Here is a 12,729-nt window from a genome sequence, read left to right as displayed (position 1 = left end):
CCTGTTCTTACTCCTGTTGAATTCGGAGATGCATGGAAGTCAGGCCCATTTTGTTGCATTTTCCTCTCCTCTATGGAGTGCTGAGAAGGTGGTTCCAAGACCAGGTTTCAGCTCCAGGTTGAGTAGCAGGTCATGTCTTCACTTTCTCTTTTGTTCAGGCCAACCAAGGGTTTATCTCTCTCTCTCTCTCAGGTCAGTCTAGAGCACGAGGAGCAGAAACTGGAGCTCAAGCGCCAGCTCACAGAGCTACAGCTCTCCCTGCAGGAGCGTGAGTCACAGTTGACAGCCCTGCAGGCTGCCCGGGCGGCCCTGGAAAGCCAGCTTCGCCAGGCAAAGACAGAGCTGGAAGAGACCACAGCAGAAGCCGAAGAGGAGATCCAGGCGCTCACGGTAGGTCTAGGGAGCAACATCTTCAGGTTACTAAAGGCCTCAACTAGAATGAGTGTGGCACTGAGGATATTGGCTCACCCTTAGAAATTCCAGGAGAGAAAACATGATCCACAAAGATATTCAATGGCCAGGAAATTGGCTTACGTAGGCTGCTTCTTCATTGGAAGTAATAGTTAGTATCTTGAAAAGTTCCTCCTTTAGTTATGTATTTTCCTTCTTTTAAAAAAAAAAATCATCATTGTATTTTAAAGTTTGTTTTCAGCCAAAGTCTGTTTACCTTGGTCTTCTACTTTAGTTTTCAATAATCATTTAAAATAATAATAATCATCTTATATCTTACAGTAGTCTTTCTACCATATTTTTATTTTTTGTTTTGGTTTACCTCACCTGTGTTACTTCTTTTTTTTTTTTTTCAAGCTGTAGGTTCTGCTTCCTGTCTTTTGTATGCATCTGGTATGATCTGGATGGGAAAAATTCTACTGAATGATTCTTTCTCTAAAGGGGACCTGGCTTCCTTGCTCTTTCTGAGAGACTAGTTTACTCAGCTGGAGAGTATTCTCAGGAGGTAGAACTTGGAGCGGGGGTGTTACTGGATTTAAATCTTAGTTCTTTTTAGAAGTCTGAAATGGAATTTTTGTGGGGCCATTTTCCCCACATTTGATCGTTCCCACAGAGACTGACCCAGAATAACAAAACTCACAAAAATCTGGCATGTGAAATGCCAACTTATCAACTTTAAGGGGGAAGTGCAGCTGCCAAGTTGACTAGGGTACTCTGGGTGGCCAATGTTCACATTTTCTTTTTCCCATTCAGGGAAGTATACTTAGAAAACCCTGTTAGTCTTGGAAGGCTCTCTGGAGGACCTAGACTGTGAGCATAGAAGGCCAAATGAGTTTTAATGGCTGGTATCAACCAAGCTCATACATTTCTCATAGTATCATACTGTACCTGCCAAGCAGACAGGCACACACCTGCCTGCTGGTCAGGGTGCCCTCTCCTGTGGGCCAGGCACAATACAGCTGATTGGGTTTAGTGTTTTTTTAATAAGCCTTCTAAATAGGTACCTTATTCATTCTGACTCAACTTGGATGCTGTCCCCATTTCCATCAGTGAACATCTCTAAACCTCTCTGATTGGGGTTGCTTCTATAGAATGAATGGCTGTGTACATTCATTGCTTACAATTTACCTAGATGTCATGCACATGTACATCTCTATCTATCTATCTATCTATCTATCTATCTATCTATCTATCTATCTATCAACATAGTTTCATTCTTAGAAGTTATTGCCTGTTGTTGCGTTTGGGGATCCCAGTATCTGAACCAAACTGGGAATGTGATCTGACAATGCCAGGGTCTGTATAGGACCAGTCCAAGTATAGTGGCTTCCAGTATGTTTGTGCATCCTAGATTTTCTAGGACTTACACCAAGTTCAGATATTGACTGCACATTTAGGTTCCATAGTCTCTATGAGAACACTTGTTAAATGATGCCACATGCCCCCAATATTTGCTTTGGCAAAAAATAACCACAGTGTGTCTTTGTGTATACTGTCTTGTTTCACAGTGGACTGAAAACCATTTGAAAAGATGCAACACAGTAAAACAGAACAAAATAAGAAACAAAAGGCAAAGAAAAAATAAGTCTGTAGAAGAAAAAATGGAGCTAGGAATGAAGTTGATCTATAAGAGTTCATGCCAACAAGGCCTATAGACTTTCTGGAGTTGGGTGGGTGGAGAGAGAGAGAGACAGATAACATTTCTTAGCTTTTAAAGGGAGGCACGTAAATTTCAACCACTATTATATTTAACGCATTGTATATTAATATTTTTCTCCTGTATGAATACCCAACCTCTGAAAGAAAAAGAGCCATCGGTAATTTAATCCATATTTATTAAGCCCTTGCTATGGGCCCAATGCTGTGTCTTTAGCCTTTTCTCCCCAGGGGATTGGTCTGTAATTCCTCAAATCTGTTTATTCCTGAGCAGCTGAGAAGGACACATTTATCTTGCTGCTCCGTTGGAATTGGGAAGGAGGGGTGACTGTGTATCTTATCCTGGCCCTGTTTGGAAGGAAGAGGGCATAAAATAGAGCACGTGTCACTGCTCTTTATCTATGGGGAAATTAGTCCTTTAAATCCTTTCTTGCTGCTGGTTGGAATGTGCTGTGTCTGATGGCTGCTGGAAGCTGAGCACAGCAGCAAGTCACGACTTAATTTAGTTAGATGAGATCACTGCCTCAAAGCATCTTCTTAAAAAAAAAAAAAAAGAAACAAACCTCCCCTGGTTTAGAAACTAGGGCTCTATTGCTCTTGCAGATGAAGATGCTGTGGAAAAAACAGGGCTTCTTCAAATGATGGCAGAAGTGCCTTCCTCCAACAGCTGTTTGCAAACCCATCATACGGAAATCCAAACGCCATTTCCATTTGCTTCCGTTCAGTTTCAAGGCTGTGGGCTTTTCCTTCCGCCTTCCCTTGATTATGTTCCATAAACCTGGTTATTGACACCATGTGTTTGTTGCCTGAATGGGTTAGTTGAATTTGTTCTGAAAAACGTCTTTTCCAAGAAAAAGAGAAAATGGTCCCCAAATACCATACTTTTCAGCTTTCTCATTGTTTGAGACCCAAGTTGAGACCATGCACAAGCATCAGTCAGATGAAATCAGCTGGATCTCAGATGATCTCCTAGGAGATTTGTGAGTTTCACAGCAGACCGTTTTATCAATAAAAGGGAATAGTCAAATGTGCTATTATTGTTTAATTTTAAGAGGCAGCCATCTCCTAGGCTGTGAAAGGGAGCAGTTACCTTGTTTGGCCTCCATCCCTGGGCTGAATTAGATGGAGCACAGTTAAATTAAAGCTCTCCATTGAAGGGCCTTGGCGGTGCAGCTGGGAGGCCTTTGTTGCCCTTTCTAATGCTTGCCTTTTCTCCACTTTCACTTTACCCATCCTATCAAATTTAAACACAAACATGCTTTTAAGATACTTCAGTACTTATTGCTGGAAAAGAGACATTTCCACCTGAACTTGATATTTAAGACTCCATCTCAAGGGAGAGAATTTGAGTCTGCACACCTTATCGCACACGATGTGTGATGTGGTAGAAGCATCACTCTGAAGAGGACCACTAGGCAAGAGGCATGCTGTGTGCTCTGTATACACCAGCCAGGCCTCACGAACACGTTTTGTGTTTTCGCTTCTCTGTTTTTTTACTGATTCTGTCAAGTGACTAATGTTGAATAATCAAGAGTTGAAAGCTCGAGACACTGATGAAAGGAATCCTTCTCCCTGCATAGCGTGATGATGGGATCCCAAAGTCATCCTCTTTGATTTGTTAAAATCATGAGTCAGTGCACGTTCTCATTCTCGTACATAAATATCAAGCCCTCTGTTTAATTAATTAGTAAGCCGACGGCATGATAGCCAAGATGTGAAATCGGGGCATGTAAGGTGACATTCTTGCCTGGTGCCTGTCTTCACCTAGAAAGGGGGTAGGTGCACAGAAGCCGAAGCGTTCTAGAATCCTGACCATGGATCCCAGAAGGTGGTCAGACGTCTACACGCTTGTTTCCTTTCTTCAGTTCTGCAGGTATTTCCTCCCTCAAGGCTACGTTGTAATTTACTCTTCTTTCTTCTTCTTGTAACTTTCCTTAAAATTAAGGCATAAATACTTCCAAAAGAAAGTATCTCTCTGGTTTTAGGGCCAGACTGGCTGCAGCCTGTCAGTCCACATTTTTGCCACCCAACTCCTAGGTTAGTGGTTCCTAAAGTGGGTCTGTGGACTCCTGGGTTTCCCAAGATCAGATGGTTTTTTTTCTTTTTTTTTTTTTGAGACAGGGTCTTACTCTGTCACCCAGGCTGGAGTGCAGTGGTGCAATGTCAGCGCACTGCAGCCTTGACTCCCAGGCTCAAGAGTGATCCTCCCACCTCAGCCTCCCAAGTAGCTGGGAGTATAGGTGCACGCCACATGCCCGGTTAACTTTTGTATATTTTTGTGAAGAAGAGGTTTCACCATGTTTCCAAAGCTGGTCTTGAACTCCTGGGCTCAAGCGATTTGCCTGCCTTGGTCTCTTAAATAAGTGCTGGGATTTACAGACATGAGCCATTAAGCCTGGCTGTCAGACTGTTTTCTTAACAATACTAAGATGTCATTTGACACTTTTCACTGTGTTAATATTTGCACTGATGGTGCAAAAGCAATGTTAGTGTTATTTTAAGAGAAATAAAAAATAAATATTTGAAAAATATCTTAGTCTTAATTTTTTTTTTTTTCTGAGATGGAGTCTCCCTCTGCCTCCCAAGCTGGAGTGCAATGGCGTGATCTCGGCTCACTGAAACCTCCACCTCCTGGGTTCAAGCAATTTTTCTGCCTCAGCCTCCTGAGTAGCTGGGATTGCAGGCATGCGCCACCGTTCCAAGCTAATTTTTTAATTTTTAGTAGAGATGGGGTTTCACCATGTTGGTCAGGCTAGTCTCGAACTCCTGATCTCGTGATCCACCTGCTTCAGCCTCCCAAAGTGCTGGGATTATAGGTGTGAGCCACTGTGCCTGGCCATCTCAGTCTTAATTTCTAATGTTGCAAGTGTAGGTGAATACTACGTAAACAAGAGCTCTTTGGGATCCTCAGAAATTTTTAAGAGTGTAGGTATTTATTCCCTGTAGCACCTGATATCTAATTAACACTCATACATTTCATTGAGAGCATCCAAAGCTTGTCTTATATGTTTTGCTGTCTTTATGTATATATTCTATTGCATGATCTTTTGCTTTTTTGTGTATTTGTTTTACAACTTATTTCAAAAAAACATAAAGCATATGACTTACCATTTTATTACTGTGACTAGTTCGGTAGTTAAGTGCTTACTGTATGTCTGACATCCACAACAGGGACAGTTCTACATTTTGTATTTATATTTCATAAACAGTAATAAATCAAAAGCCATAATGACTGTAGTTCATTATATTAACCCTTGGAGAGGATTGCTTGACATGATCCAAAGGCCCCATAATGGTTAATTTTAATGGAAATGGATCAGTATTAATGACTGAAATTTCAGACTCCAGTGGGGGAGTTAAATGAGTTTTTAATGGTGCTGTGTCATTTGAAATTTTGCTATTATTAAGAAAGTGCAATAGGGCTTCTGTCCCTGTGTATAAGCCAGTGAGCTTTTTTATGGTCACCACTTATGCTTTGAAGGAGCTAACTCCACTCTCAGCTTCCTGTTTCTGTCTTTGAGAGATTTCACACCAAATGGTCATTTAGAGCAGAGACTGGCAAATTACAGGCCAAATTTTAGTCTGTCACCTGTTTTCTGTAAATGAAGTTTTATTAGAACACATTAGAAACAAACATGCCCGTTTGTTTACCTATTGTTTGTGGCTGCTTTTGCTCTAGAAAGATAGAGTTAAGTAATTCTAACCAAGACTGAATGCTCTGGAAATTTTAAGGAAATTTCCTTATCTGGCATTTTAAGGAAAAAATGTGCTGATTCCTGACCAAGAGTCTATTAACATAAGGGCCTTATTCTTCCTCTAGGACAAATCCTTGCCTTTGGTTTTTGGTGATCATGGAATGCACGAAAGGGGGTTGTGTGGTCCTTGGATCTAGGCTGCTGCTTGGTCACAGATGAGATTTTGACATAGTGCAGATAGCCGTAGTCTTACTTTGGATAAGTAGTATTCTTATCTTAACAAAATAATAAATCTCTCATTATTGCTGGGCAAAAAGCAGATAGAGTTTTAGAAAAACAATTAAGATCTGTTAAATTAGGCCATAGAATATAGGCTAGTTATTTAGGAAGTCAATTCTAAATAATAACTTTTTATTTATAAATCTGTCTGTGATTCTATCTATGCAACTATCTATTTTTTGGTATTTTTTATATTTTTTAATTGATATATCACAGTTGTACATATTTTTGAGATACATATGATATTTCGATACATGCCTACAATGTGTAGTGATCAAATCAGGGTAATTGGGATATCCCTCACCTCAAACATTTATCTTTTCTTTGTATTGAGAACATTATAATTCTCTTCTGGCTATTCTGAGCAACTAATCTATTTTTGGTTTGTTTTATTTTACCGTCTCTCCAGGGCTCTTCATTCGTTTGTGTAGATCCAAATTTCTGGTTGCCATTTTCCATCTGCCAGAAGGACTTCCTTTAACATTTCTTATAGCACAGGTCTGCTGGTGTCAAATTCCTTCAACTTTTGTATGTTTGAAAAAGTTTTTATATTACCTTCATTTTTTAAGAGATATTTTTGCTGGGTATAGAATTCTGTGTGGACAGGTTTTTTTTTTAATTTCAGCACTTTGAAGATATTGCTTTACTGTGTTCTAGCTGTTCATGCCCACTTCTTCTCCCCATCTTGGTGAGAAATCTTTCTCATTTTTGTTTCTCTTAATGTGACATGTATTTTTCTCTGGCTGTGGTTTTTTTTTTTTTAAATGTTTTCTTTTTGTTTTTGGATTTAAACCGTTTCATTATAGTGTGCTTTAGGTTAATTTTCTTCACATTTCTCATGCTTGGGACTTGTTGAATATTTTGCATCTGTGGGTTTATGGCTTTTGTCAACTTTGGAAAATTTGTGGCCATTATTTCTTCAAATATTTTTTCTGTCTCCTATACTCTTTCTGGGACTCTAATTACATGTACGTTAGGCTACTTGAAGTTGTCTTACAACTCCCTGATGCTCTGCATTTTTTGAAAATGCCTTTTTCTTTTCTCATTGTGTTTCATTTTGGTTTCTACTTCTTCTCTTCCACTTCTTTGTTTCTATTTGTCTTCAAGTTCACTAATCTTTTCTTCTAAAGTATCTAATCTGCCATTATAAACTTACAGTAGTATTTATAGAAAAATAGACATGTTAGAGAAAACATCACAACTCTAAAATATTTGACTTAGTTATCTTATAGGCTTTTTTTTTTTTTGAGACGGAGTTTCTCCCTGTCACCCAGGCTGGAGTGCAGTGGCGTGATCTCGGCTCACTGTAAGCTCTGCCTTCTGGGTTCACACCATTCTCCTGCCTCAGCCTCCTCAGTAGCTGGGACTACAGGCGCCCGCCACCATGCCCGGCTAATTTTTTGTATTTTTTAGTGGGGACCATCCTTTTAGCCAGGATGGTCTTGATCTCCTCACCTCGTGATCTGCCCACCTCAGCTTCCCAAAGTGCTGGGATTACAGGTGTGAGCCACTGTGCCCGGCCTTTTATAGACCTTCTTATGGAGACTTTTTTAAAAAAAAAATTAAATAGAAGAAGCACTCTTACATCTGCCCTAAACTGGGTTCTGGGTTCTTATTTGGGTTTTCATATGTAAGCAAATGGGACCATATCCACTTTGTCTAACAAGTGAAAAGTCTATTAGGGCATTGTTGACTCCTCTTTCCTCTGGGCCACACATCTATCAGTAAGTCCTTTTCCTTATGTTTTCAAAGGAGGTCTCAGTTTCATCCACGTTCTCGGTTTTTGTTTTTGTTTTTTTGCCACCATCCTTCTCCAAGCCACCATCATCTCTCACTTGAATGGCAGTAACAATACCTTCAGTGGTTTCCCTACTATGTTCTACCTTTGTTCCATTTTGATCCTCTTCTCCCTATAGCATCTACAGTGATCTTAAAACAACAGTAAAATCCATCACTTTCTTTCTTAAAATTTTCCATTGGTTTTCAATTAATTGAATTTTGAATGAAACCTAAATTCTTTACTGGACCTTCAAGATTCTTGGTCTCTGCCTTGGTCCTTATCATCATCTTGGGCTACTTTTTTTTCTTCATTGCTGTGCTTTTTCAAAAGTTGACCACAGCCCACAGAATACATTTTATTTGCAATCCAATAGAAGGGAGTATATTTACTGTATTTCACTGATTCTAAGGTATCTGAAATCATGGTGCATATTACAGTCATATACAGACATAAACATGTCATAGTTTGATAGCACTTTTTCTTCCTTAATGTTACATAAAATAGTCATAGGTTTTACAATGGAAAGTACCTTAAATTTGATGAGTTATAGTATCTAAAGCAGAAGTTTCCTATAACAGAGCTCATGTTTACTACTCAAGGCACATTCTGATGTTTTCAATTCTATCTTTTTTATTCTACTTCATTGGATACAACGAACCAAAAATCCCGACTTGTCATGCTTGCTGTTGGATTACAGCTTGCAATTTGAAAAACTCTGCTGTAGCCACTCAGTTTTTTTGGTGGTTGTTGTTCATCAAATGCACCAGACCCTTTCCTGCCTCAGGGTCTTTGCAAATGCTGCTCCTTCTGCCGTCTCCTGTCCATTGCATGGCTGGCTCCTCATCATCCTATAGGTTTCAGCTTGCATGCCACCTCCTCAGAGAAGCCCTCCTTGACCACCCCATCTAAGTAAGTTTCTACCTACCTTTCTTATTCTTTTTTTTTTTTTAAAACTGGTCCCTATTTGTTTTCTTTGTAGCATTTGTCCCAATCTGTAATCACGCACTTATTCATTTCTGATCTTCCCTCACCAGAATGAAGGCACAGGTCATGGGTGCCTATATCCTTCCACAGTGTCAAGCATATAGTATGCGCTAAAAAATAATCCTTGTCAACTGAACAAATGCTGCTGGTTTAAGGCAGCTTTGTCCTGGAGAAAGCCTATATATATATTTATTTCAAGGCCGATGTAGAGTTTTCTGAATGTCAGCAGCTTTTAATGAAAAAACAACACACACACAAAGTCCCTTTGTCCTGGCTGTTGTCCTGTGTGTGCATTTCTGTGTGTATGTATGTGTCAGGGAGTAGGGTGGGGAGGAGTTAGTTGGAGGGAAGAGGGAAAATTACTCATCTTTTCAGAATGGGAATAGGACAAATGAAGGAGAGTAAAACTTCATCCTTTATTGCTTTTTTTCCCCCTTTTCTCCTAATAGTCTCTAGATGTTAATATAAATGTTAAAAATATTTGTACAGGGTGTGCATGTGTGGTCTAAAGAGTTAATTGTTATTAACACAGCATTGTGTATTCCTGTAACTTATTTCTGGTGTTGGGGATGATTTGATTAATTCGTTCTTTGAAAAACAGATGCTAGTGCCGCATTCTCAGCTTTCCAGGCAAATTGCTATTCTCTATATTTGACCCGTAGCATGTAGAATTGTATTCTACCCTATGAAAAATTTATAATCAACTTCTTACCTTTTAGGCACATAGAGATGAAATCCAGCGCAAATTTGATGCTCTTCGTAACAGCTGTACTGTGAGTATTAATTAACCAAAGATGATTAAAATAACATGAAACTAACAGAGAAGGAAAAGGGGACAGCTCTTTAAAATATTGGTGACGAGTTTTGATTCGAACTTGCAGCTTGAAGAAGATAATGCAATCAACCTTATTTGGAGTTTTTGAGCCCTGGATAACCTGTTTTTTTGGGGTTCTTCCAGTTTTGAAAAACTGAAACCATTCTTCCTGTTTGGGGGAAGAGGATAGTTGGAAGGGTCAAAATAATTCTCACTTGTGGAAGCACTAATAGGTTTCAGCAGCTGCAATGAAAATCCCAAGGCAGCTCCCCCTCCTACCCCAATGTAGACGGTTTCATGGCTAACCCAGCTCAGAGACTCTCCTGTCACCAAGGTAGTTATATCTGTGAGACTTCTCCAGATTGCTACCCCTGCAGAGGAAGAACCAATGAGCTCTTCTCCTGGAGACCTAGAAATTGTAACTTCCTACCAGGCAGAATTTGGCTTTCTAACATGCAAATTCAAAATCTAGGACTCTTTGGGAGATGTTATTTATATTGAGAGAAATAAATGCTATGAGTGGATAAGCATCTTCCATAGGTTATATAATAGAGTAGGGTCGGTGGGAATTCAGTCTATTTTTGATCAGAGTGAAGGACTGAAATAGGCCCCTTTCAGAAGATGGGGATGTTCTCCTTATTCATGTGCCCTCTCTTTTCTTTGGCCTTTTTGTCACTTTATTACCTTCTTAGTCCTCAGTGATCTTGTCCTTGTTTGTATTATTTGCATTTGTGAATTTCCAGAAACACCTTCCAGCCTCCACACACATACATATTTTATTTTCTTGTTATGAGCTCTTTATTTCCTCTTTAGCTACTATAAATGAGACATTAAGTCCTAACGGTATTTTTTTTCTTAATTTAGGTACAAAATGTATCTAGTAAAGCACATAAAAATATAGTAATTTTAAGTATACAGCTCAATAAAATTTTTATACAGATAGACAACTAGGTAACCCCAATGTAGATCAAGGTACAGAACTTTCTCAGCCCCTGAAGGCTCCCTCTTGTTCCCTTCCCATCATCATCCTTCACCCAAAGGGTAACCCCTATGCTGACCTCTGATACCATAGTTTAGTCTTGCCTGTTCTTGAATGTCATATAAATGGAATCACAGAGGATGTGCTCTTTGGGGCTTAGCTTTTTTTTTTTTTTTTTTTTTTTTTTTTCGCTTAAATGGTTTGTGAGGTTCCTCCACGTTGCTGTACCTATCAATAATTTGTTCTTTTTTTAATCACTGTATGGTGTTTCTGGTGTATGAATAGAACTACAGTTTGTTTATCCATTCTCCTTGTTGGTAGACATTTGGATTGTTTCCGTAATGGATCAATCTGTTAGGAAACCCTGTTGCACAAAGCCTTTGGTGGCTGTGAGCACTTACTTCTGGTGAGCATTTCCCAAGAATTACTAGGTCATGATATTTGCCTCTGTTTGACTTTAGTGGGGAACTGACAGACCAGTTTTTTGGTCTGCATTTCCTGATATGATGGTGGATTGGGATGGGCCTGCCTTAAAATGTCTGTGGATTTCCTCCATCCCTCCTCCCTTCCTTGAGTAGTTGGGGGGTGACATTCTGGTAGTTTTCTGCCCTAGGATTTTAGTTTCTTGTTGCCTTTCTTTCTTCTTTTACACACGAGTTATTTGCTTATATTACATACGTGCGCGTGAATGATCACTGAATAAAATGTAGATCATTTTATGACTGTGGAATTTTTTATATTACCATTTTTTCCTTATATAAGCTTGGATTTTTAAAAATGTGTGCATTAGTAATCCTGTTCCATTGATCTGGAGTTCTTTTTTCCTTTTTTACTCTTTTGGCATAAGAACTTTCTAAAAAACATTTTTTTTACAGTTTTATTGAGGTATAATTGGTGTACTGTAATCTGATGCATTTTAAAATGTGTATATAACTGTGAAACAGCAAAACAATCAAAATAATGAATTTTATTATTATTTTGGATAAGATTATCCAAATTTCATTCTTGAGCAATAAAAACAAAATATTTATTGTATTCATCACCCTCAAAAGTTTCCTTATACCCCTTTGTAATTCATCTTGTCCCCCATTTTAAAAATTGAAAGTTCAGTTTTAGTGGAATACACTAGTATGTAGACCGCATTTGGTTACTTTTGCATGTAACTCTAATGCTCTCCAAATTTGCGTTTTCTGGAACGGTGACTTCTGATCTTTGCGTCATTTACCTCTGTGTTCTGTGGCGAAGCCTCTGGGGGCCTTCCCAAGTGTATGTGTGTGAACCTGAGAGAGATGCCCTCCACCCACATTTCAGCCAGAGCAGCTGGGTAACTTAGTAGTCTAAGCCATGGGCTCTGGAATCAGACAGAGTTCAGATTATAAATTGGCCTCTTAGTAACCTATGCTTATTATCCTACGAAGCCCCTCTTTCTTTGTAAAATGGAGATGACGTTGTATACCCTCAGTTCCAGTCAGTACCCTCATTGATTGTAGGATACGTAATTAATTTAATAACTGCTCTTTGGGGGCTGGGTGAGGGAAGAGAGAGAGCTTCTGGTTCCAGTATACCACGTATCCACATTTCAGACAGTACAACTTACGGAACACTGAGTCATGGGATTTGGTAGTAGTACCTCCCTCATAAGGTTGCTGCGAGAATTAAATGAGATACGTGCAAACTGCTTGCACAGGGCCTGATCCATAGAAAGTGCTAAACAACATTGGTTACTATTAATATTTTATTATCCTGGGCTTATAATATAATCTTTTGTTTGGAAAATGGCTCTGCTGCTACTTTAAAAAGTTTGAAAACCACTACTTTAGAACAACATTTAGCCACAATAGTAGGTCTCAATTATACTTTTCCAAGTTCAAGACCGCTTTAAAGACACTTCAGAGGAATGTGTTGGAGGTTCCTTTCTTTTTTGGCATTGCTGAAGATTGTCTCCGCTAGGAAATGTCATCTTTGTCATTTAAAAATGAGTTATTATGGGAGTTCCCACAATTCCCATAATAACTCAATTGATAGGAGCTCTCTTCAGCTTTCAAAAAGCTCATGCACAGTAAGATTTTCAAGCTCAGACCATTTCTATATT

The 12,729-nt window shown here is 39.1% G+C and overlaps 1 protein-coding gene across 1 annotated transcript in view; it reads left to right on the top strand.

Moving 5' to 3' along the window:
- CIT (citron rho-interacting serine/threonine kinase) overlaps nt 1-12,729 on the top strand; it is a 196,497-nt gene that overhangs the window by 129,553 nt on the left and 54,215 nt on the right. Inside the window, exons 23-24 of the mRNA XM_025401253.1 lie at nt 193-390; nt 9,564-9,617. Coding sequence (XP_025257038.1) covers nt 193-390; nt 9,564-9,617 — 252 coding nt within the window. The remainder of the gene's footprint in view (nt 1-192; nt 391-9,563; nt 9,618-12,729) is intronic.

Source organism: Theropithecus gelada, chromosome 11 (assembly GCF_003255815.1).
Source record: "Theropithecus gelada isolate Dixy chromosome 11, Tgel_1.0, whole genome shotgun sequence".
Taxonomy (NCBI): domain Eukaryota; kingdom Metazoa; phylum Chordata; class Mammalia; order Primates; family Cercopithecidae; genus Theropithecus; species Theropithecus gelada.
This window is presented reverse-complemented; position numbering and strand designations above follow the sequence as displayed.